General features: G+C 35.6%; 3 protein-coding genes across 3 annotated transcripts; 1 reads left to right on the plus strand and 2 right to left on the minus strand.

The window, feature by feature from the left end:
* The first annotated feature begins 5,676 nt into the window (after positions 1–5,676).
* On the plus strand, positions 5,677–8,473 carry LOC142615162 (uncharacterized). Its single transcript, XM_075787865.1, has 2 exons — positions 5,677–6,015; positions 8,007–8,473. The coding sequence occupies exons 1-2, from the start codon at positions 5,734–5,736 to the stop codon at positions 8,220–8,222; spliced, it is 498 nt and encodes a 165-aa protein (XP_075643980.1). The 5' UTR covers positions 5,677–5,733; the 3' UTR covers positions 8,223–8,473.
* Positions 8,474–9,408: 935 nt separating this feature from the next.
* Positions 9,409–13,132, minus strand: LOC142614686 (uncharacterized). The gene is made up of 2 exons (XM_075787244.1): positions 12,840–13,132; positions 9,409–10,850 (listed from the first exon to the last, which is right to left on the minus strand). The coding sequence occupies exons 1-2, from the start codon at positions 12,919–12,921 to the stop codon at positions 9,748–9,750; spliced, it is 1,185 nt and encodes a 394-aa protein (XP_075643359.1). The 5' UTR covers positions 12,922–13,132; the 3' UTR covers positions 9,409–9,747.
* A 1,509-nt stretch (positions 13,133–14,641) lies between these two features.
* LOC142617222 (rab escort protein 1-like) lies at positions 14,642–20,512 on the minus strand. The gene is made up of 9 exons (XM_075789992.1): positions 19,583–20,512; positions 18,700–18,822; positions 18,270–18,369; positions 17,641–17,679; positions 17,324–17,540; positions 17,155–17,230; positions 16,151–16,346; positions 15,501–15,581; positions 14,642–15,158 (listed from the first exon to the last, which is right to left on the minus strand). The coding sequence occupies exons 1-9, from the start codon at positions 20,299–20,301 to the stop codon at positions 15,063–15,065; spliced, it is 1,647 nt and encodes a 548-aa protein (XP_075646107.1). The 5' UTR covers positions 20,302–20,512; the 3' UTR covers positions 14,642–15,062.
* Positions 20,513–26,612: the final 6,100 nt, after the last annotated feature.

Raw genomic sequence — 26,612 nt, forward strand, 5'->3', positions numbered from 1 at the left:
CAACGCTATAAATACAGAACAGAACCCCAAAAGCCACAAAGAACTTTTTAACTCCCATGGCCGTCTTGACACAGCACAACGACCACGGAACTCAAGGGGGCAACTGATGGGATTGACGAATCTACCTCCCACGGATGAAATCAGCATCGTAGTCGAAGCCGGTTCAAGAGATGAGCTTGTCTCAAATACCCACATCAAAGACGAAGACAACCAAACCCTTTAATGCAAGCAATAATATCCCAAACGGCTACAAAATAGCTGTACAGGCCGTTAAACACCTATTAATGTCCACATTATAGAGCATGAGATGTTACCAAGCAAGGCATTAAAGCCCCAATAACTACCATTATGGCTAGGGATTGTAAAGAACATATATAAACCCCTCACAAGCGCCAGAAAGAGGTAGAAGAACACACACCAAGAAATATTTTCTTGCTATTTTATTGCATTGTTTAAACTCTCTCATTATATAACTTTGGCATCGGAGACGTTGTGGCAGTCACCACACCAATGACCACACTAAGGAATCAACTTCGTCGGTTCCGCCGCGGCTGAAGCTAAAGTTCGACTTCATCTAGACGCACTCACTGTAATTGACGAATCTGAGTTTCATCAGCCACCAATCATTGGGTTTTTCTTATGGTGTGATTGGTCGACATGGCAAAACAGGTCAGAATTTTCTGACCCGACCTAATTGACTCGCAACTCAATTGACCTGTATGACCCGTTTTGACCCGCAACCCAATCGACCCAACCCGACCTGCCCGTTTTGCCATGTCTACCAACGTTAAGTAGATTGAGATTGAGGTGTAATTCTTATAAAATATTTATTTATTATTCTTTACTTAATATGTTATGTACCCATTATATTTTGTCATTCCTTACTTGTCACCTTCATTTTCTCTACCTACTTTAAACAGATCGAAGATTATACCAAGATTAGCTTCTAGAAAGCTAGAACAAGAGTTGCATCAAATTTGGGTATCAAGTGTTTAGTAGTAATTGGTAAGTGGTAACAATATCACTAGTGAGAATCTAATCATAGTTAAGGAACTCATAAATAATTGACAGATGGCATCTATTTCAAAAACAAAAAAAAAACAAAAAAAAACACTTGCTTGAAAAATAAGAGTCAACTCGACCTGACTCGCGACTCAACTCGACCTGACTCGCGACTCGACTCGACCCACAACCCGATTGACCCGCAACCCGATTAACCCATTTAAAAGTGACTGGTTTTGACCCGCAAACCCAATTGACCTGACCCGCCCATTTTGCCACGTCTAGTGATTGGTCACCTGAGTCTATTTGATTTAATTACCCTAAGCTAAGAAAAATGTCGTTTTTTTCTAATCTAATACAGACAGTAAAAAATCTTGATTCTTAAGTTCGGAAGTCTAGTTACAAGCGGGGAAGGTGTTAGGCACCCCGCAATGCCTGTCCAGAGAGAGTCTTTTATTTTGGTAAAATCTTAATTTTCAAACATTTGCAATTAAAAACAAGCTATTGGCATTAGCTTTCGGGTCTTTAAAGGAATTGGGCTCTAAGGTTTGGTTTTGGAGGAGGTTTGGTCTTTATCAATGCTTTGCTAGCACATTTGGAATTGTTTCTGAATTTTTAAGATGAAAATCTGGCAGCATTTCACCTTATTGTCGTGGCTGAAATTCAGTAGCAATTCACCATAAGTACATCATAGCACACAAAACACTATACTCACCTAGCTTTCGTTGTGAGAATACGGCAACAAAGGTGTCCCATTTTCACAACAAAAATTTGGCAGAGTTTCGCGTTTGGTGTGCTATGGTGCACTGACAGGGTTTCATGCCTATGTATTATGGCGTGTGTCAATATGTTCTTACTAAGGTGAGCCTAAACTCACCAAAGCATTGAACATGTTGATGCATGTCGCATACACAGGGAAACCAATGTCACTAGCTATCATGGATTAAGACAATCATATAGCGATGATCTTGCACACAGTGTAGCATGAATACCCACACTACAAGGTCAAGAGTACTTATGATCACGAAAGAGTTGCTCTCCTAACCATGTGAGTCCATCATACAAAGTGCACGACCATCCACAAGTAAACATATATATATATATATATATATATATATATATATATATATATATATCATGCACAATGCAAACACACAGAGCAAGAAAGTAAACCAGACATTGCCAATGTTCCAAGGGTATGACCAAGCAAGGTACAAGAAAAGTAAATCAGACATTGTCATACACTAGGAATGAGGCCCAAGCAAGATACAGGAAAGATAGACAGGAATCACCTATATCCAAAGGATATGGCCTAACAAGGTACAAGAAATGTAAAGCAGACATTGCCATACCCTAAGGATGTGGCCCAAGCAAGATACAATGAAGGAAAGCCTAATCTATATACAAGTTTCTAAAGAAGAAGGCTAAGAGAGAGAAAGAAATAACCACACGGAGAGGCTAAGCCTCCTAATCTACTGAACATTGCCCTTTTTTTGGCTTTGCATTATTGCCCTATTTAGCTTGCATTTGGAAGTTGCACCCTTACTCCAAGTATGTACATGCAAAAGAAAATACAGAACCAGCAAACAAATAAAAGAGATAACAAAGAAAGCACACAAAAGAGGGCAAACAAGCATGTTATCAAACAAACATGTCATCAAGCAAAAGAGGGTGTCCTAAAAGGACAAATATAGGTTTGGATTTCATGTCAGTAGTCAGATTATATTGGAGTACGAATGACACATGTGTCATCAAGCAAAGTTCCTGAAAGGGACTCAGGATCTCGTGTACAAAGACGGGTGTAAAACCGCACAAGATTATAAGTTAGAACTAAGTTTGATAACATAAACAAGCATACAAAGACACATTCATGAACATATAAACAAGGATGCAAATATGAAAAGAAATAAAGAAAGCCAAACAAGATGGCACGAAGAAAGCAAAGCAAACATGTTATCAAACAAAGTGGAAAGATAAGCATGTTATAAGGCACATATAGAAGCTAGCATGAGAAATTTTAACATGCAAAGCTACGCAAAGAAGAGAAAGGCAAGCGAAAATCAAGCCAAACATCATAAGATATACTCTCACACGTGGTTACATCCAAACAAGCCTCCCAAGAGAATGGATGCAACCAAACAAGCGAGTGACCCCAAAGACCAACCAACAAGCAACAAACCCTCAAAGGGAAAACAAACAAGAACATGGCAAAGGCGTAGATCGAAGCAAACAAGCATGGATCCAAATGAAAAACCATGGAAAAAATCAAACAAAGTACAAACATGCATAGAGGAACTAATCCAAATCCGTTATTGAGACTTGGGTGTATAGATGTAGACCTAGACCATTAGGTCTAGATCCATACCCTACCCAAAAGTCAAACACAAGAAAGAGACATAAACAAGAGATATAAGGATATAAAAGCACTAGGCATAGTATCCAAACAAAACTTTAAGCACATGAACATATAGATCCAAACACATAAACATGGCAAAAAACACATAAACATGGCAAAGAGCACAAACACGAAATAGTAGGCATATCCTAGCCCAAGAAGGCTAGGCGAACAACATTAAAGCAATAAAACATGTGAAGTAGACATAATAGGAAAGCAATAACATGCTAGGAACAAAATAAAGCAAGAGATATTCTAAGGAAAGCTATAAAACATGTTAGAAAGCAAAATAAAGCAATAAAAAGGCTATGAAATTAAATGGGTGTAGATAGTAGCTAAAAAGGTACATCTACACCCCTAAACCTCAAATCTAAGGTAACAAGACCAAGGAGAGGAAGATGAGAGCAAGAACACTACCTCTTCATTGTTGGGAAAAGTGAGAAATCAATGGTTTTTATGTGTGTTTTGGAGAGAATTTAGAGAGAGAGAGAGAGAGAGAGAGAGAGAGAGAGAGAGAGAGAGAAACTACCCAAAAAATGCTCCAAAATGCCCAAAATTCATTTTTTTTTTTCCCGATTCTGGGGGTTTGGGGTATCCATAAAGTTTTTGTAACTCTTCAGCTTCTGGCTTCCCTTTAAGGTGTGCCAAGGCTAACTGCTAACATCAACAGTCCTGTCCCGTCCCGATTTTGACTTCAATTGCATATTTAAAGGCCTTCCCAAACTCTAATTGAGCCAATCTTTGTGTCATTGGAAAGGTGTAGATGTCTAGTTTCTAGAACATTAACGAAGTTGAAATTCCAACTATCAAATCAAAAGTTATAGCCTCGGGAAGCGAGCTATTGTGCGCAGTACAGTTTCCAAGATATCTTAACCGTTTTAACTCCAATTTCGACTCATGAATAGTCATTGGAAAAGAAATTCAACAATCTTCTCAATGGCATTGGTTTCAACCCATTACAATGGTCGGAGCAAAATTAGGATTTCTGATACTCTTAGGAGTCAACTTCGGGTTGATCAAAGTTGACAAAAATCTCTGAATAGCTCAAGTTTGATGTTAGAACATGAAAAAGGGTGTAAAACTTAAAAATTTATATGAGGTATAACATGAACCCAACTTTTATATATATATATATATATATATATATGATTGTTTGATACTTTGACACTCTCATGAATAGTCTTTTTCGTTTTAAAAATGTTCAAACTATGAATTGATGTGATATTGTCTTGATATTTAATAAATAAACTATTAATTATTTTTTTAATAAATTTTTTTATTTTATTTTACATAGTAGTTTTTTTTTTTTTTTGTAAACTTGTAGTAGTCTTAGTACTACTAAAAAAAATGTTATAGATTTAGACATTGAATTTGTAAATAGTCCCAACTCCCAAACTTGGTTCCCTTTTGATTCTGTGGAGGGAATTTTTTAGACTAGCATAGTGAGGGAGGGCAATATAGTAAGTTAACACACGTTTGAAACAAATTAACAAACTAGCGTCTTGAGTTTTAGAAACTCGAGTTCAATTTTAAAACTTAAGTCTCAAAGACTCGCTTTGTACTAATGACTTGGACAGAAATGTGAAGAAATGCCACATAGATCTCGAGTCTCTTAGACTCGAGTTCTACCAAAGACACACACTGCGAACCCAGCAGAACTTTGAAGAAGAGAGAAACCTAGTACCTAGAACGATGAAGAAGAGAAGAAGAGAGAAACCTAGCACCCAGAACGATGAAGAAAAGAGAAACCCAGAACGAAGGTGAAGAAAAACCCAGAACGAAGAAGATGAAACCCGAACAAATCGAAAATTAAACAACAAAAACAGAACGAAGATGAACCCAGTAGAAGAAGAACAGAACGAAGAACGAAGATGATGAAGAAACCCAGAATGATCTGATGAAGAAGAACAGAGGGAAGAACAGAGGAAGAACCCAAAATGCTAGAGCTCTGATTGGACGATCTGCACAAAGAAGAACGATGGGTCTGACTCAGATGAACGCGAGGAAGACAAAGGATGATCTAAAAGGGAAAAAAGGTGGAACTCGAGTTTCTAAACTCGAGTTCCACGTAGAATTTTTTCCATGTCAACTTCCACCGCTTGGGTCTCGAGTTTTAAAAACTCAAGTTCTACCATTAATCTCGAGTTTTTGAAACTCGAGATGTCAGTTTCCCACTTTGATTTGTCACAGGACAACTAACTATATTCTTAGAAAATTAAAGTTAAATGGAAAAAAAATTCTGATTCTGTCTTTGAAGAGTTTTATTTACACGTAAGCCAATATACTAATACTATCCACTAGTTCACTCTCAGTTACAACCAGAAAGGTTGGAACCCATGGCGAGCTTCCTCATCTCTAGCTCAGCCTCTCTTACACTCGCACACACTATCCCCACACGAGCTTTCTTCAGACCTCCGCTCGTGCCAAACCCACCTGCGATTCGCTTTCCCGGCGACCTAACTCGCCGGAGACCCAGAGGCTTAACGGTGGTGACACGTGCTGGCCCCAGCACCAACAGCATCCTCTTCGCTATCGCTATCCCACTCTCTCTTTTGACTATCACTTTCTTTGCTTCTATCAAAATCGCTGATAAGCTCGACAGAGACTATTTTGAGGAGGTAAGTGAGTTTCTGCGAAATGGGGTTTTTTTTTTTTTTTTGAGTTTTATCGTGTTTGGTTGGTTGAGAACGCTTCTGGGTCATGTGGGTTTGAAAGGTTTGGTGGGAATAACGTGAGATTTGTGTATGCATGTTTGGTGTTCGATGAAATTCCCCAATGGGGTTTTAACTGTTTAAGCTAGACATTGTTTTTCAATTAAGCATTAGCAATTCACACTTGTTTATCGTGTGTGGTTCATGTAATGTAACTCAAAAATGAATTGTGGGTATTGTAAGGAAACATGAATGTTGAAAACTTGAAGTTTATATTTTTCCAAAGAGATAACAATTGCAATTGTTTGTTGAAAATTGTGTTTTTCCCAATAGAAGAAATGAGCATGTGTATTACTCTAATTTTTTGTTTCCTATTCTTTTTTGTCTTAAAAGGGAAATGGGATTTGTTCAAATGTGTGATATCTTTTGTTTGTTAGAAGTAAAAAATGATAGCTTTAATCTACATTGAACTGGGATGTGCTAATAAAATCCTACATCTCTATTTAGTCCAATTCTTACAGCTTTACAGGCCCATACAACATTGGTGGAGCTAATTAATTTCAATGAGAAGAAATGTACCCACATTATACTTCATGTTTTTGTCTTTAATTCTTATCTTTCTTGTTTTTATTAACGAGGGATTTTAATTTAAGGCCCTTGAAAAAAGCCTCGTTACAATTTCTCTGAAACAAGGTCATATATCCTGTGCCGCTCTGTGCAAAGCCCTTTTTCTGAATGTTCAAAGTTTCAATATAAAAACTCAATTGGCTGAATCTTGATGCTTTTATTTTTCCATAGTACATGTCCTGTGTACTTGGGTCTGTTTTATTTTCAATAAAATTTTCGTTTCTTATCAAAAATAAAAAACAAAGAATCTTGGTGCTTTTATTTTCTCAATTTCAATTGCGAGTTTAGGTTTAATTTATTCCTTGTACATTTGACCATAAATCTGCTGGAAGAGGAAGTGGTTGATTATTGTTTATTGTCAAGAGTTCTTGTAACTGGAATATACACCATTAGGTTTTGCATTGTAAATTATGATGTCAAATCTCAATTATAGATTGTGTTGCATATCATGATTTTGAAGTCCTGTGAATTTTTTCACGAGCAAGTGAGGCAAGAATTTTTTGAACCAAGCCCACACTTAGTTTTATAAATGACTTGGTAAGTATTTGCATTTTTTGCGATATTTATGTACAATATATGGATTATGGGATTATGTATATTTACCAATTCAGTGGTGCCTTTTCCCCTGTACTAGGGGCTGATTGTGCAGATATTGTAATCCATGGGGGTCAACGGTGTCTTCTTCTTATTCTCACATTCTTTATAGTCATCCTCACTTCAATGAAATAATTGTAATGAAAATTTGGATAATGTGCCACAACACTTGCTACTATGAAGTTGCTTTGTGCAAAGGATATTCCATAAAGGAAAAAATTTAGGGTTTAGCTATAAAATTAGTTGTAGCTTTAAACTATAACTTTATTCAATATTTTTTTATTGGAGGTGAATTTTAACAAATCCACTATTGGATTACATCTTCTTCTTATATTCTTCATGCTTGCAAAATTTTAAGAAAATTAAAGATCGATAACTATGTTATTAATAAATTTTTTAAATGACAAGTTTTTGCAATTTAAAATTATTTATAAAATATATAAGCTTATAGATTATATAGTAAATAATATTTGATTGACACAAAATTTGACATATGTATTAAGAGCATAAAGAACATGAAATTCTTTTTTTTTTTTTTTTTGAAATGATAAAAAATATGAAATTCAATGATTAGACTTTCAAAATATATAGTAATATTTATTTTATTAAGTAATTTTGTAGCCGTAAGTTATAACTAATTTTGTAGCCTTAAGTTACAACTAATTTTGTAGGTCAATTTTGTCCTTCTAATAATACCTTTTTTTTCTTCTTTTTTTTTTGTCTTGTCGTTGATCCAGCTTGCAATTAATCAAGCAATTAGAGAAGCTGAGGAGGATGAGGATGAGGATGAGGAGGAGGAGGAGGAGGAGGACGGGAACAAAGAGAATGAGGATATGAACATTTCTTTAGAAAAGAAACCTGCTCTGAAGGAAGAGGATGAGGATATGAACGTGTCTTTACAAAAGGAACCTGCCCTTCAACGTACTCGAAACCGGCCCAAAAGGGAAGTGTAGACTATATTTTTAGCTCCATGTTGTATAATATTGTTTCTAAAATCAAATAGACCAGGTGGACAAACCAATTTCTTGTTGCTTCACGTTCTCATTGTTTTAGTAACAATTTTGAAATGTACAACTATTAGGCTTCATCTTCCTATATGTGCAACGCATTAATCATCATTGGATGATTAGGACAACCAAGGTGAAGGAGACTCTTGTAAACAGATGTAAACAAAAGAAATAAAGATAAAAACATTATTTTGTATGAGGGAGGAATGATTTCCTACGTGAAGTTCTATACTTTCTGATTGCTCATACAATGGTACACAACATTGTTCCTGATCACCAGTCAGATCATCCGTTAGATACCTGGAATGGAAGAATGATAATCCTGAGAGATCCGTGACATTTTCTCACGTCTTAATTGCATTCAAATTGCCCACCAATTAATTTGGAGATTGCAGTTAGGAAAGTCGAATACCAGTTTCCATTACCATTTCAAGTGCTTCCTAGTTCCCAGTGGTTGGGACTGTTTCCAAGTACTCTGCTAGATCAAGAGTTGTCCAAAATCTTGAGAAAATCAACCCCTCCAAACTGAATATACAGTATCTAGTGTGCAACCTTACGGCTTTTAAATGACAGATGTAACATGGTTTCAAATTTCAATATGACAATTATTTGTAATCCATAGAAACAAGGCAACACATTTTTTAAGTAGCCTGGTTTGAGGGTTCTGACGTTCGTGTCACAATTCATCTGCTTTGAGGTCACTAGACTAGATTAAACACATCATCTCAAGGACACTCCTGCTTAAGTTGTGGACACAAATATCACTATCATTGACCAAACTACAAACAAAATATTTGTCTGCTCCTGTAAATGAAGGTTGGTTAAACTACTGATAACAAAACCATGTGTTATTCAGAAACAAAAAATTAATTAATTAATTAAAATTTTAAATTTAAAAAAAAAAAATCTCTTCTACACTTAATTCAAAAAAGATTATAAAAAAAAGAAAAAGAAAACTCAAATCGCATAACCAACACCCCTCTTGACTAAACAGGAGAAGGATAGGGCAACTTCCATTCACATAAAGCAATGAATAATACACAGCGCAACAGGTGAAAAGCGCCAGTATCTATTCAAATAAAACGCTCTCACTATGAATAGGTGTGTGCGCACTGCAAAAACTCTATCCATGTAGTAATAGAAACACAAGTTAAATTGATCATATAAATATCTTACAAAAATAGTGCAAAATATCTTTATGGATTTCTCTTCTGAAGGCAACTACAAATATAAATCCCTTACTCGCGTAGAACTCAGGGATTGTGCCATATGTTATCACTTCTGGTGTTGAATAAATTGCATTCCAGAAGAACATCACTAACCCTTGCTTATAAGGTGTGAAACAAAACAAAAACTCAGCTTGCTGACATTGGCAAAAGACCAGCAACTGGCTTGGCCAAAACTCCACTGACAGTGTTTTGCAAAATTCAAAATTTACTAGCCAAAACAGAAGGTCCATTCTACCTCTACATCACTGATACCCAGGGGCAAAACTGACCCTCTTCCTAGTTTGCCCCCTCCTCCAACTTTGGCTTGTTTGATTTCCATCGTCTTGGAATCTATAGCTTCTGTTACTCATTTCATGTGGATGAGAACTTCCCCTCTTCCGGCTACCCTCATTCCAGGTTCCCCTACCTCCACCAGTTCTACTAAATTCCCGACGCTTTAGCTCATTATTAGTTTTGTCCCACTGTTTCCCACCCCATCCATTTCCCCCACCACAATTATTCCATCTAGATCTGCTTTCCCAAGGATGATCACCATTATCCAAATTCTTTGGCTCCTGCCGGTTCCAGCCCCGACCTTTATTCCCAAAATCCCCCCATCCTTTATCCTCCACTGAAGCAACACCCTGATAGCCACGCCCCCAAGGATTGTTGCCATGATCCCGCTGATTCATGAAGTTTCCCACCTGTTTTAAACCCCATACCTTGTCCACACAATTTCCCCATCCATTGTCCACCATACCTCCATTGCCTTGAGTGAAGCTGCACCCCCAAGGATTGTTATCATCATTCAAAATTTTTAAATCATTTTTATTATCTTCCCACTGTTTCCAACCTTGTGCATTAATATTCAGAGTTCCACTATCCTGCATATTGTTACATTCCCATCCTTGTGCTTTATTTTTCAGAGCTCCACTACCCTGCATATTGTTACATTCCCAAGGATTGTTTTCTTGGTTCATACAATGCCCCTCTGAAGGAACAGACACTGATTTTTTTATCCTTTTGTTTTTATACCCCAAATTTGAATTCTCTTCTCCCTCATCAGGAGCAAAGTACACTTGATCCAATTCCTTAATCAGTTCATGATCAATTTTAGTATTCCAATCTATTTCATCAATATAAATATCTGGATCAGGCGGAGAGATTTCACAGGGGAGGTTATTCATCTTTGCCCAAAAACGTTTCTTTGCATTTTGAAGTGCTTCTTCGCCAGCAGAATCATCCCAACTGAGAATATTTTTATGGCAGAACATAATATTCTTGGTATCTACTATCTTCCCCCATGGTATTGTTCCAACCAAACTGCAGAATTTCTTTTCCCATAAAGGCACGCCATCTTTCCATTCTATAGGGGGGAAAAAAAATTTATGAGCTCACTAAGATCCATTATTGTTTCTGATAAGAATCCACTAACTAAACAAAATAAGTTGAGAACATATATGAAAAAAGGAAATCCACTAACTAAACAAAATGAGTTGAGAACATAATGAAAAAAGGAGAACAACAAACGCCATGAACTAGAACAACTTTCTTCACCAGTAAATAAATTTATTTTAAGGAAAAGAAACGTAGCATTGAAATCGATGAAAAATGTTCAACATATGCAGAATATCATGAGAATCACACAACCACCTAGAAGAAAGTTTCTCTCCATACACTAACTTAACACCAAACAGCCATCAAACCCTACTGAAGAATTCTTCATGATATTATCAAGAACCTTAACTTAGTGTTGAACTTTTAAAGACCCTACATCAAAATTAGTATCAAAGCCCATTAAAGCTTCTGTCTTGCATCACCTATCTCATGCAATCAGCCCTTCTAGAAAGAGAAATACAAGAATATAATGAATCCATAAGAGATTCGAAATTTGTACGCCCTTTAATCATTGAAATTATGGATGAACATGAGATTCCAAAAAGAAATCACGTCCTCCCTTCTACAGCACCATGGAGAGGACACTGAAGCTTCCTTCTCCCCCAGGATCCCAATTTTGTACTAATTCAAAGTGGAGAACTTGTCCTAGCCCGCTCTAACTCCATTCCAAAGACTACACCCATGTGGCTTATGCACATCCAAAGTAGACCAACCAGCTCCCAATTCCCCACATTGAGCAGCAACTACACATCTCCAAGAATAGCTACCCTCTCCATCAGACCTCCATAACCACTTACCTATTAGTGCTTGGTTAAATGTGGTTATCTTCCTTATAGCCAAACCTACCCAAATCCCAAAGCCTTTTGAATTTAATTCTCATGGTTACAAGTCCTAAAATTCCTTCAATTCTATTAACTGCTTAACTCAGTAGGCACACCGGCATGCATAAAAAATATGATTTAAGGTCAGTGTCTACTGTCCATTCTATTATCAAGGGTGTCTGTTATAGCACAAAAATTATTGCTTTTGTTGATGAATAATTAGCAACGGACAAAAGAGGACACAAATTGGAGGTGATTTATGGTTTTCAACCAGCTAGTTAAACCTAATTTAAGGACAAAATCGCATGACCCAAAACTAGAAGATCCATGGAATTTATTCCATCTGAAAATTAAGGATTAATTAAAATTAGCAGAAAGTAACACATGGACAATATCCTAATCTTAGTAAGTAATGTACAAGGTGACAACATGACTAAATTACTATACAATGAAAAGTTAAGTCCAATCTCCAACAGCCCTCCCAACAAGACTGGAATATAACTTTAATTAGTCAGAAATCTTAACAGAAGTTGAAGAAAAGGAAAATCCGTAAATACACAAATGCTCTAGGGAATCTATATATAAATGGAAACGTGAATTAAAGCATATGATTTTCAGTGGCATTAAATTAAATCTGCAAAAGATATAATTTTGAGATGAGAATACACTTCCTGGCTTCATCCTTCTAAAGATTACTGAATACACTTTCTAAAGATATAATTATGGCATTTGCATTCATAATTGTCAATATAGGTAATGTCCAATTCACAATAAACATTCTACAATTTTGATATAGATTTGGGTGTGTAAAACTACGCTATGTATCTATTCAAAAAAAAAAATAGAAGACAATTCCTATTCCTTTCTTTTTCATTTATCACCTTCTTCAATTCTTTCTCTCATAGCTAAACATTCCAAAGACATAAAATTTATTGAAATTCAATTTCTTAACTATTCCAACATTTTCTTAGCAACCAAACAGAACAACAATAACTAACAAACTCAACTAGTAAAAAAAAAAAACTACTGTGACTACGATTTCAGATCAAAACCCATCCAGAAAAATACCAAAAAAACTAAAACCCAGTTCACAAAAAGGACCAAAATCTTGAAAAAGAAAGAAAACAAAGAGTAACCTGGAGGAGGTACAGTGTCGTAAACAGGCGACCTTGCAGCTCGTCGTTGACGAAAAATTCTTCGATTTTTCCAATTACCCATTACACCCAAATGCACAAAACTCAAAACCCAACAAAGAAAACAAAGAAGACCCTTCTCCTTAAGCCTCTCTTCTTCTCATTTTTATAGAAGAGAAAGAGAGAGAACTGAGAAAACAAAAGATAGATATACTTCGAGAACAAGGTTTTTGAAGTACAAGCAAAGAAGCCAAAGACGAATGGCCTTGGCTAAGAAGTTTTTTTTTTTTTTTTTTGATTGAGACTATGAAGTTTTTTATCTAAGAAGATTTACCAGAGAGAGAGAGAGAGTGAGATTGACATTGACAATGGTGTTTCTGGTTTCTGAAGGGACTTTTGACCTTGGTAAATTTGTAACTTTTTTTTTTTTTTTTTTTTTTGGGGGTGTGGCTGTAAAATTTGTGTGTTTATTCTGTTTTTTATAGCCATGAGCCATAATGTTGCGTCGGTCTCCTTTGTGAGTAAGGCTAGTGTTACAAATTTTTCTACAACTTTATCATGCTTGAATGTTGAAAATAAAATGATGGGTCCAATATTTTACTATTCAAGAGTTGTCATATAAAAAATTTGTAAAAAAGTTTATGGCACTAAACTTACATCTCATTTATTGTAAGAGCAAGATCTAGTCCGAATCTACGCAGTTATAAACTATTTTACAACATTTTTATAAATTGTTACTATAACTAACTTTTTACTGGTTTTCGTCTGGGCTTACCAATAATATCACTTTTTTATTTACTAATAATTACTTATCACATCAATAATTTATCCATCATTTATTTATTTATCAATAATCATTCACTACGTTAGCTTTTTATAACAATTTTTGTAAAAAAAATCTATATGTCTACCATTTTCCTTATTTTTATACTATTTATTAATAATTTACCACATCAGTTGTCTTTTTTTTTTTTTTCGATTTACTTTCTCTTATTTTAAAGAGCTACCATGCAATATTGTTTTCATTTACTCTCTCCTAAAAAAAATTAGCATGATAGATTGGGATTAAAATGACAATGAGTGAGGAACTAAAATTATTAATGTTAACAAAATACAAAAAAATAAAAACATAAAATAATTGTTTCTCAATACATTTTAAATGGATCGTTTATTAAAATAAAATTTGACATTCTTCTAAATCTTAAAAATAATCTATGATTGATTTTATATACAAGATATGGCATTCCAACTTTTTTAAAGGAGATTTTAGAAACATTCAAACTAAATTGAAACGTGAAATCATACACAAAATCCAAATTAAATCAAATAATATAATTGAATAGCTTCCAATCCGACGGACAAAATGCGTTTTACCTCTAATGATACATGAATATTATTTGAATGCGTGAGAATCTATCTTTTTTTTTTTTTTTAATTTTAATTTTAGTATACTCGTCTATAAAAATTAGAATTGTATGTGCCCAAACAGAAACATATCTGAAGATGGCTGAACTAGGTGAAAATGAACCGAAGCAAGAATTGTCTATTAAAAGTGGCCAGTTACTCTTGAATGTGCCGAAACAAAAACAAAGTTAAGATAGTTGAACCAGGTGAAATGGATCAAACAGTTTTAACTGAAGCAGGAATTTATCTTTTTTTTTTCTTTTTTTTTTTAAATGGTGCCATTCTCCTCTTTTTAGCGTCTTCACACAAACACTGCCCAGTATAACCATAACATGGACTTACTATCAAACAATAACAATGACTTACATATATGAAACGTAATTAAATCACACTAGCAGATCTATCATGGGTCCTCAGATAAAAAAAATTACCAAACTCTATGACATCCTACAAGAATTTGTATGTATGCATGTATGATCTTTTACACTTTAATACAGGTGCCACGGCAGCCACCGTTGGGCAGTTCAGGTAGAGTTGAATAATGGTATAACAATTTCTGAAATGAGAAAAACTAGATCTGCATTTGTTTCGTTTTCTTTTTCTTATTCTTTTTTTTTTTTAAATGATACTACAGAAATTTGAGAAATTGAAGAAGTAGATTGTTGATTGTGAAGTTATCTTTTTCAAGTACAATAAGCAGCACTTCAAACCATCCACAGTTTAGCAATTTCCTGCAGCCAAAGCATTGGTGGGCAAAATAGGTTGCAGGTGATTCATAGCCGTGGTAAGATGGATAATGTCATCAAGTCCAGCAAAGCATCGTTAGCTCTCTAGACTGAACTCATTATCATCCTCAGGATTCTCAGGCGAGGCTGTCTCTGGAAAGACTTCTTCAAGGGGATACATCTTCTGAAATAGCTGCCAAAGTACCAGAACCACCACCAAATTCTAGTCAGTAAGTCAACATATGAAAATAAGCATAATGCCTCAATAGATTAAACTTATGGCAAGACAAGAGAGAGAAAAAGAGAGAGAGAGAGAGAGACCATTAACAAAAATAAAATCAATGAAAGATAGTCATCCGATTATACAATTATTTTGTTTCATATATCCTCCCGAACTTTCATTGCATGGAGGATGTCCCAAAACAGACTAGTTTATGCTATGAAGTACGATGTAGTAATGTTGAGAAGTACCACAACTCATACATGGTAAAACGAAACATGGAACTTTACAAAGGTCAAATTAAAGATAAAATACCTTCAAAGTTGCATGCAAAATATTATTGTAATTAAGATTTCCATCTGGCATGGGAGTGGAGCTAATAGATTCAAAGTGGTCCTGGAATCAACATAAAATGCTTATCAGATTGGAACACATGTCAACCATAATGCTACACATACACAAAAGACATTTACTGCAGGTTTCGGCAACAAGGTCTACATGCATGAGCTTTGAAGTCTTATCCATTAGGGCTTTTAAGTCCTATCCATTAGGCTACCTCTCCTGTCTCCTCATGTTTAATTTTCATTTTCATTTATTACAAAAGCACTTAGTGAGCCTTGCATCCACAACCTCATCCTCCATCTCATACATGTGCAAGGAGGAAGTGCTATTTGAGCTAGAGCACATTGGCTATCCTATCTGCATGTTTACCTTATTCATTTTGATCCTCATGTTATTAATAACTGAAATATTTTATTGAAAAAGACAGTGCTCCCCATTATATATCTATTTTAGATCCTCATGTAATTAGGAAAAGAGAGGTTCAACCTGATTAGGGTTAGGGATTTTTCTACTTCTTTTGGGAGGGAAGGGGGGGACAAAACAAATGCACATACTGTGTACAACTATAACATCATAATCTATAAAATAGTCTAAAAGTATATAACTTCTGCTGAGAAGCACACCATGGTAAGCTCCTGAATATACAACGCCTTCCAAAGTACGGTGGGCTTTTCTTCTGCTGAATTTTCACTGTGAACAGTTGTACTACTTTCAGGATGTGCAGACTCAGGTACTGTGAGAAGAGAATCCATGGCAGCGTTTAGTAACTTTTCACCTTGGTTGGCATCGTGACACAACGTGGAAAAGTATATTACAAACCTGAAAAAGAGAAGAAAACAATGTCAACACACATTTCACTAAGGGAATCCATATATTAATGTTAAAGAGTCATGATCATGGAGAAAAAAGAGTCAATAACCGTAATCAATTATTCAGCCACATTATAGTACACATCTCTCCACAATTAGCACCATGTATCCCACATCATAACCAACGGCCAAATGCAACACTCCTTAAATCATAACAGTGTAAAAAATGGCATTCTTCTAATTACATATTTGTGTCACACAATCACATTCTGAGAAAAAAGAATATGGCTTCTCCTTTTATATCATTTTTCCTTTTATTGGGGAAGCTGGGGGGTTGGGGGGAGGGGGGGGGGGTTATCATTTCGTGAACCTCAAGGGAGGCTAATGTAAAATTAATTTAACTAGCTACCTGTTTGTCCATCTATCTACCTATGTATATATGTGCAACATAATCAATTTTAAGCAGCAAATGACACAATTAATAATTTAACTAAATAGAAATAAGAAACAAAAGAAATCCAATCTCAGGATGGAGGTGGCAAGTGGTGGTTGTTGGTAGATGATATATATTTCAAAACCTTTACAAAGAGGCAATGTTGCACCCTTGACTTAAACAACTGAGGACAAAATTTTGTGGATCCTACACAAATTATACGTGCTTCCTCCTGCAAGAGACCTATATTGTTATGGCACAAACATAATGCTTCCTGATTGAAATGCACAACCTCCCAAAGATTCCATCACTATCATATACTCATTGGTAAAACATTAAAAACAGAAGACAGATTAGCAATTATCTTCAAAAACTCATAACTTACATGCCCAAAGGACAAACAGCTAAATCGCTACCTATTTGGAGAGCTCGAATTGATGTAACCTGTTCAGGGAACAAAGCTAGAGGGAGAAAAAAAAAAGTCAGTCTCTCTTTCTCTCTCTCCCTTATTTCATTCAACAACGAACAATAATAGCACTAGAACTTGATCTTACATCTAGGAGGATATACCACCAGAAAATTTGATGTTTCAGACCTTAAGGATCTCTTTGTAATGCATATTCCCCGTGCCACTCTCCTTTTAATACTTCCCAGACCTGGTGGAGATGAAGCTAATGGCAACTGAACCATGAAGGATGGATCCAGGATTAGCTGATGGCTGAATAAGTCTTGACCTGAAGATAATCTAACTCCTTTATAATGCCCAGTACTCTGCAAAATTTTCAAGCAATGAGAATATAAATTTAATACAAATAGCCATAATAAGCTTTTATAATAAACACAATTAAAAAAAAAAAAAACACCTATGCACCTTGTCCATAAGTACGGCAATTACTGGCATTCGCAGAACCTGCATATTAGAAGTTTCAGATGCAGATAAGTATCACAGCATGATAAAGCAAAAACAGAAGGTTCTCTCACTCTCTCTGATGGAAAAAAGTTGAATGTTAACAAGAACAAGAAGATGTAAGTTCAATAATCAAATCTCTGCAACCAGGTAAATATCCTGACCCAAAATGTACTGCCAACATTATCTATATGGTAATTATCAATAAAAATCTTATTCAAAGTTGAAAAAAAATAAAGTTTTCCTTCCTAACTATCCTTGGGTTTCATCCATTCAGATGAAATCTGTTTCCAGGTTTTTCAATTATTAGCCACACAATTTCAATCCAAATCAAAGCAAATAATTGACTCACTCCCAATTCTTAAAGGCATCAAGCAAATAGATCAAGTTCTCTCTTATAAAATGCATAATACAAACAGTTAAGTACATTTGAAATAAGATTAAACAAGTATGAACATGCATATACCTATTTCCTCATAAACAAAATGCACAAGACTTTAACAAGTATTCAGCAGGATGTAAAAATGGTAAGGAATTATCAAATGATGATGCTCTTAGAAAACTAAACTGTGAATCCCTTGACTAGAACTTACATGAATGCAACCTTTGACAGCAGCACGACGGCAAAAAGCCTGTGGTAGTTCCCCGTGACCATAAATTGGATACATAAAAGCCCCAAGTGCATTTGGAAACCTGAGAGGGACAAGAACCATAAAAGCACATACTTTTGGTACCTTGCTTCTTAAAATAAAAACCAACCAAACATTCTTGATTCAAGGATGCAAGAAAGAAACATAATGCTCTAGTGATACAGCCAAGACAGTAAAGCCCCAAAACCATCCATTATCCAAACAAAGATTACATTCACCTGATGAACCTATTCACACCATTTTTCTTTAACAAAGTCTCAAGCAACACAGTTACCGGTAGTGGTATCATCAACATTACACCAGTAGTAGGTGGGTAGCAACAAGAAAACAGTACTACATCAAGTCAAAACAAAACAAAGAAGAAATAAACTACCTGCCAACCGATGAGTTGTAGAGAGCTAAACGATCTATACCATCTTTTGTCTTAAGTACATCTTCACAAACCTCCACGTTGTCCTGATCACAATCGGCCATTGCTATAGCATACAGAATAATCCTGGAGAGGAAGAAAAGATATAGAAGTTCTCAGTATTGAACCAGAACCACACAAACTATTAAGCACGGAAACAAATACCAAAAAGTTACAGGGATTAAAAAAAAAAAACTATAAATGTGACCATCCTAAAAGGAATCAAGTCCAAACACCACATTACAGCATTTAGAAGCTATCACCCAACCAGGCTTCAGTCACACAGATTGGAAAAAAACTACTATATCATATCAAGCACATTTGAATTTTACATGGCGTAATTAACACATACGATACATTCAACAATTTGTTAGTTTTCTCATACTCAATTGCTTAAATAACAAATTCTTCAATACCTTTGTAGTTTGTATAACACAATAGCCTCCACCAAGTTCAGTTTAAACTTTAAAACTCTTATTCAGTACAAATCAAGCACAAATGTAGAATCCCAAAGCACAAAATTTTTGCATTCCTCAACTCTCAAGCACAAATGTAATTTTAAATTAAAATTTTTTAAAAAAAAAAAAAAAAGGCGATATGAAAACGACCCAAAAACTTGCCTTTTTTTTTCTTTTTCTTTTACCTAAGCAACTGAATTGAATTGACATATTTGTGAACGTTTTCTAATCCATTTTTCTTACTCACTAGATAATACTTATTAAACATGCTATTCATGTAAACTTTCTTCATCATTGAAAAATTTAGCAGAAATAATATATTAAAAAAATGAGTATGCACTTTGAAATCACAAAAAGAAAGCTCTCACTAGCAATAGCAGATAGTGTACGATTTTATCTTTGGAGGCAACCGCATTTTGTTCAAGAACTCGACGAAAGGACTCTCCAAATCCTGCTCTGAAATCCTTGAATTCCCGCTCTCATTCTCGCCGCCTTCTTCACCATCATCCTCCAAGTGCTGCTGAACCAGCTTGAAGAACCTCATCAGCTGGTTCTTCTCCGTCAGCCCCAAGCTCTTATCCTTGAATATCGCGGCCCGAGAGTCCGGCACGCTCGTCAATCTCCCATTCTCGTTATACACGAAGCTTGCGTCAACGCCCTTGAACTCTACGTACTGGCTGGTCCCAGATTTCAGTATCAGATCTATTGATTTATCGGCGCAGAACAAAACCCTAGGTCCGCACAAGTCGACGTTGAATTTTCTGGAATGTTCTTCGCCGAGGACGTCAGGGGCAAAAGAGGAAATTTCGACGTGGGAGAAGAGGGGACGAGCGGCGAGAGCCGCGGGGGTGAAATCGTGGCCGTCGGATGGGGCGGAGGGTAGGGAGGGAGGAGGGGTAGAATGGGAAATGAGGAAAGAGGAGAGGTCTTGGAGAGAGAGGGAGGTGTAGTTGGAGCCGTAGAATGGGTTGGGGTCGAGGTGGAGGACGGTTTTGCCGTTGGCGGAGGCGGCGGCGGCGATCACGGATTCTGGTAGGCCTGTGCCGAGAACGATTAGATCGAAGTTGGTAGGGTCAATTGGAGGGTATGATGATGCGTCTTCGCTCATGGCGGCAAGTGTGATGGACTTTGCCTGCTGGAAAAGCACAATTTTTGAGCTCCTAAGAAAAATGTTTTAGAGAGGGAACAAAACCAAAGTTAAAACTCGAAGAATATAGACATAAAAGAAAGAAATTCAAGATTTTAATTTAAAATTTTGGGAAAAGTTCCAATTTACTAAATTTCAATCGTGATTCAACCAACCAGTTGAATTATAGCTCAAAGTTTTCCACTAACCTGAAATCAAATTTTGAACTAGAAAACTAAAATTTAAGATTTGAAATAGTGTACGTTACTAAATTTAATGTGTACTAAGAAAAAATAAATCAAATACTAGTTTATAGATAGAAAGTGTGCAAATTTTGAGAGAAAAAGTTTCTCTTTGGTAATTTTTTTTTTTAACTTTTTTGAAGTACAAAATTATATTTTAGTGTAATCTAAGTGTATATGTGTGTGAAACTCTTTCTTAGAAACTTGAACTCTAACGCTTGCTCTCTACACTCTACAAGCACTTATACTTGTGAGTGTGAAACTCCCCCTTAGAGACTTAAACTCTAGCCCTTGCCCCTCACACCTCACAAGCACTTATGCTTGTGGAATGACCACCGCACTAAAAATGCATGATGATAAGCTTTGTTAAGTATAAGTTCTACACTCTCTCAAAAAAAAAAGTATAAGTTCTACATGGTTTAGAAATATCCAAGATATAACTTTCTTAGAGCAACTGCATTAGTATATCTAAAATATTACGTCTATTTTACACACAAAAAAAAAATCTTACTTTTTCTATTTTACATCATCACTTTTACAAAACACTCACATCAGTTTATCTATTATACACTTTTTTTTTTATTAAAATAATATTCCTCCTCCTTTTTTCTATTATTTCCCACCTATGCCCACCTAACACCCCCTAATACACTCCCTTCTTAAGTCCTTATCTCTATCTCCGCCTCTCTTTCTTCTCCTTCTTTTTTTTTTTTTTTTTTTTTTTGAGAATCTTTTTCTTTCCTCTTCTTCTTTTACAATTTGAGTTTTATGCTTTTTATTATAGATGATGATTTTGGGTTGTGTTTGATTAAGGGCAGTGATTTTGGGCGGAGAAAGCAAAATTTCAGTCTGCGTTTTTCTTCCTCTTCTTCAGCATCTTCTTCTTTCTTTCTTCTTCTTCTCCTTCTTCTTTTTTCAATTTCGGTTTGATTATTTATATGAATTTGTATATGAGTTTGATGAATTTGGATCTAGATTTAGAACGATTTTAATGATTTTGGGTTGGGTTTTCCGGTGAGTTTTGATTAAGTTTGAGTTGGGTTTTTCAGTGAGTTTGTCTTAATTTTGAGTTGGGTTTTCTAATTGCTTTTCCGTTGATTTTGGGTTAATTTTCTGTGTTAGGTTGCGGTGTTTGGTGGTGGTGGTGGGTTTGGTGGTTGGGTGGTTATTTTCTGCTTCCTTCTTCTTATTCTACGGCACTGGGTTGTTGTAGATGTTAGGGAAGCTGCTGGTTGTTGTAGAGGATAGAGAAAAAAAATAATTAAAAAAATAATTTATGCATAATCAGTAACCATGTATATTTACACATAATCAGTAACTGTGCACAGTTACCGTTTATTTGCAAAGTCATGGTGTATATTTGCACATTTTAACAAAGACTGATATGGGTGTTTTTTGGGTTAAAATGTGCAAAGTTGAGCACTTTTTGCATTTTATACATTTTTGCAACCACTGATTGGTTGCTCTTAGACTAGTTAGTTGTTACACGATGAGTCATAAAATTAAATAGACTGCAAATTAAAACTAAGATGAAATGTCTCAGCAAAAAAAAAAACAACTAAGATGAAATGTTTGAATCAACCGATAAACAAATAATAAGACCAAATTTATAAAGTAATGATGGAAGCTCAAACAAGTACGTAGAGTTCAAAATAGTATGTAGAGTAAATTTAAGAGTAAAACGCATTCAAGCTGAATCCGAATTCAAAACAGAAATAAATCATAATTCATAAGCATATGAAAAAGGCGTCATATTTTAATCTATACTAGATTTATGATATACTTACAAATAGGTGATCACATTAAGGGGATATCCACGAGCAAATATAGAGGAAAGAGAGAAATCATTTTACATAACTTCAGAAAAAAAAAAAAAAAAAAAAAAAGAAGGTATCTTTCAAACACTGATCAAATTTACATCAATCATCACCTAATTTGTTAGATCAGACTCGAGTTCAACAGGGTCAATAAATTATTTAGCAAAGCCAAGGTCAATGATTTGTTATACCAGACAAGATAACATCTCTTTTATATATGTTACTAAACTACCAATAAAACCAAACAAACGAGTTAGTAATAATAAAAATAACAATTACAACAATGACAATAGAAGCAATAAAACCATAAAAATAAAAACAAAAACTTTTTCTAAAAAATTTAGGATATCCTAACATATTAAAACAATCATTACATAAAATAAGCCAACAATCCAAACATCTCCAAAGTGGTAAACTTTACCAATCTACCCCAACTATCTTATCATCTAAAGGGTACAGAATCATAACCTTTGCTCTTTATACTACATCTATGATGACAAAAACCCGTAATCCAGATTTGCGATGATGACCGGCATGTTAATACCCATTCAAGCATTTTGACAGACACCTAGCATGCATGCCAACTTATATAATACCCACACACTAATCATCCTATCCCAATGCCTCAAAGTTAAAATTGAAAAATTAACCACAATATATAACAAAAGTCGATGAAAAAACCTTAATTAAATAAACTAGAAAGTTAAAGAACTAAAATGAATGAAAGTAAAGGTAAATGACTTAAATGAATTCTAGTGAAACATAGAGGGTGAGTTTTGTATTTTAGCCATTATAATATATATAGTTTTTTTTTTCTAGTAGTATATATTTTTAAAAAAAAATTAATAACAATAAGCAAAAACTTATTTTGCAATATTGACATCAGTAGAATTTCTCATTTTGATGAGCGGCCATTCTATGATTTGTGCAATATTACTCTTTTTAATACTATTGTAGGGGTATTGGGCCCAGTAATTTATGAAGGATGGCCCAACGAAGTATTTTGGGCTGGAAACCCAAATTCGAAGACATCAAAATGATCGTGGACTATTTAAATATCCAAATACGTCCGAGGAGTAGATTTGTCCTCGGATTACTAGGCCGAGGACATAGGAAGAGAAGTTTAGTGTCCCTGAGTTATATTATGAAGAGTCCTACAACTATGGGGATACACAGTATACGTGGAGGACAATAGAAAGAGCGGTGGAATGTCTAAAAATAAAGCTGCTACCACCGCCCATACATTAAAAGCTCTGTAATTGATACGCTGACTGTATAAATGGAAGGATGGGATCTGAGCATAGAGTTTGGAACTTGGTCCCTAATCCCAGCGGGCTTTAGGGAAGAATGGATGGGACAAGTATCCGAAAATGAGGATTGCAACCGGAAAGTGGAAGGTGATGAAGGGAAAGAAAAGAATATAAATAGGAGGGAAGGCATACGAAGACAGGGAGAGGATTTTTGGAGTAGAAGAGATAGAGTCAATAGTAAATGATAATGAACACTTGTATCCAAACTTGAGAAATATTATTATAAACCATCCTCGGAAACAATCCGAGGACAATTTCTCAGTCTTACTATTTGCAAACGATTCTTTGTTTTGTTCCATTGGGGCCAAAGCCCGTTCTTTTTGTAATTGTCTAAACCATCCTTGAAATCTAAATTACAAACACATCCTCTACAAATTCATTGTGAAGAAAGGCCTTTCAAGCCCATTTTCCTCCCAGTCGTGGTTTGGGAATTTGAATTGTGTCCTTACAACTATCATTACTTTTTTATATATAAAAGTTATAATTACTAATATTAGCTTGTGGTGGGCCTTTCTGTACTTCTAGGTTGGACTACTTCCTGCCACATTGTGGCCCAATAGTTCTAGGGTAAGAGAGTTGGGACTAGCTTGACTAAAACTCACCTCAAGCCAGCTTATGCGCAAGCTAGGACCCTTTTGCTGAGACCTTGGTCACACGCCCACGGCATAAGGTACTGTCACAAAAATGTTATAGCAGGAGGGCATAATATAATAAAATAAGAAGAATATATTTGTTGCCAACCAAAGACAATGATTAGACCACTTTCTTAATAAAGAAAAAAGCACAGTGATATGAGTACAGCAGAAATAGGTTAGTGACAATAATAAAAGAAAAAGAAGCAATGTTAATGCTTGATCAATAAAAAGAATGATTAGTGTGTCATGCTTGGTTCCCTAAGAGATTTAAGTCCAGGAAGGGAATCACTCTTCAATGTGGACAATCTCACAAGAAAATCTTGCCACAGAAATTGCCCACTTTGAAAGAATGAGTCTAAATGGCTTATCCTCGAATCCTTTAACCTTGCTAGAGAGTAGGCTATTGAGAGAAAAAGAAGGGAGAGCCTATTAGTGCATACCCCTATTACACTCGTGCTTCCTCACTTTACCCTCTATCCTCTCTGTTTTTCTACACTTTCCATTTTCTTTCTTATTCCTATGTTCCTTTTTTTCTTCCTTATTTTTCGTTTCTCTTCTTTCTTACTATTTTTCTCACTTGTTTTCCTTGCTCTCTTTGTTTGCCTCTCGTTTTTTTTCCTACTCCTCTTGCTTACTTACTTGCCTCCCCCCTTTTCATTGTGAATAGCTAAGGCCTTTTTATACTGTCTGTTATGATGAGTTTTAATATTTTACCCCTCAACTACTTTTGACCTAGTATGGGTGTCTTTCCTAGACCATCCACTGGTCTGTCGGCTGCCCAGCCATCACCACTATCCTATGCTGGCCGTGCCACGTTCCATTCTCAGACAAAAGAGTTTTGTTTTGTTTTGTTTTGTTTTGTTTTCTTGCTCTCCGTGGAATTCCCATCCGGATAAAGATTGAGTATTCTCTCTTATTAATTCCTGTGGCATGCACCTAGTGATTCTAGCTCATCTTTTCCTCTTTTGGGAGGTATGTCATCCCAGTAGGATATTTTCCCCAAAAGAGCTTTAGTGGGAATCCCAGAATAGACTTCTCCCTTCTCCCCATTGCCAGACCATACACTCTCTTATCTTTGACTCATGATCCACCGCCCCTAAATTGACTAGGTACAAGTGAGTGGTGCCTGAGCCTTATGCGTGCTCCACTTTCATATGAGTCCATGGCCTGTCTGTTGTTCATGTGTTTGCCATGGCTTGGGGGCTTATTTGGTCTTTACTGCACATTCTGCTACTCATTCTTAACCTTTTGTGGTGTGGATGAGTCACTGGATCTTCATTCTTTACACCTTATGTCATTCTTTGGACTAGATATTGCTTGAGTATGGGCCCTTCTTCCTTCAGTTTGGCCCCTATCTTTTTTTACTTCTGGCTTGTGGGTCGACTAATGTTCCTGTCACGCCATTTTGTTACTTCTACCATGTTACCCCTTAACTTGTGCTTGCTGGGCCTTTTTTGGCCTGCCATGCATTTTTCTCATATTCAATTTGCGTTGCCCAGTGTTTTTGCTGGGTTAATCCTCATACCATCTTGGGCTTCCTTGGCCCATTTTATCCTTTTAGGCATCCTTAGCCTACTTTATTTCTTTGGGCATCCTTGGCCCATTCGATTCTTACATTCCCATGGGTTTTTGTTATGTATTTTGGGCTTCCCCAGCCCAATTACCATATCCTTTACTTTTAAGGTTTATTCGCTTTTGTACCAACCCATTTACTAATTCCTTTCTTTTGGGCTCCTCTGACCCATTTTTGCTTGCTTTCCATTTCTTATAATTCTCATGGGCTTACTACTTCCTTCTTTGGGCTCCCTTAGGCCCGCTTGCTTTCTTTGAGGTCTTTTTACTATTTTACAGGCCCGTGGATCATTATTTTTGCTATTCAAACTTAGTGGTTTTCTTCTCACTTTACTAATTCTTTATCCTTATTCTCTTCTATATTGTTGGGCTTCTTGTTATTGGACCTTCTTGCCAAAGTGGGCATCAACATAGTATTTCTTTTTTGGTTTAATTATACACTTTTATAAGTTCTATTCCATCTTCCAAATGTTTAATGTCTTATAAAATATTTTATTTTAGTTTTTATATTTTTAGGTTTGTGTCAAAAAAATAGTTTTACCCTTAATTGTTGGATGAAAGAAAAAGGTAATGTGGAGGTTTACTTGAGTGGACAAGAAGGCTTGAGATATACTATTTATTTGATTATTTTATTTTTAGGATAAATTATAAAATTAGTCTAGGTTTACTGGAGTGAGCAAGAAGGCTTGAGATATTCTATTTATTAGATTATATTAT

The sequence above is a fragment of the Castanea sativa genome, chromosome 11, assembly GCF_040712315.1.
Source record: "Castanea sativa cultivar Marrone di Chiusa Pesio chromosome 11, ASM4071231v1".
Taxonomy (NCBI): domain Eukaryota; kingdom Viridiplantae; phylum Streptophyta; class Magnoliopsida; order Fagales; family Fagaceae; genus Castanea; species Castanea sativa.

Bases quoted from the DNA above. Each gene is read 5' to 3' on its own strand.
- LOC142615162 (XM_075787865.1), top strand. From the start codon at position 5,734: ATGGCGAGCTTCCTCATCTCTAGCTCAGCCTCTCTTACACTCGCACAC. The intron at 6,016-8,006 runs GTAAGTGAGTTT...TCGTTGATCCAG, and splicing joins ACAGAGACTATTTTGAGGAG to CTTGCAATTAATCAAGCAAT.
- LOC142614686 (XM_075787244.1), bottom strand. From the start codon at position 12,921: ATGGGTAATTGGAAAAATCGAAGAATTTTTCGTCAACGACGAGCTGCA. The intron at 10,851-12,839 runs GTTACTCTTTGT...TCCCCCCTATAG, and splicing joins CGACACTGTACCTCCTCCAG to AATGGAAAGATGGCGTGCCT.
- LOC142617222 (XM_075789992.1), bottom strand. From the start codon at position 20,301: ATGAGCGAAGACGCATCATCATACCCTCCAATTGACCCTACCAACTTC. The intron at 18,823-19,582 runs GTACACTATCTG...CTTCCTCTCCAG, and splicing joins TTGCCTCCAAAGATAAAATC to GATTATTCTGTATGCTATAG. The intron at 16,347-17,154 runs GTAAGTTATGAG...TCTCTTTTTCAG, and splicing joins GCTGTTTGTCCTTTGGGCAT to GTTTGTAATATACTTTTCCA.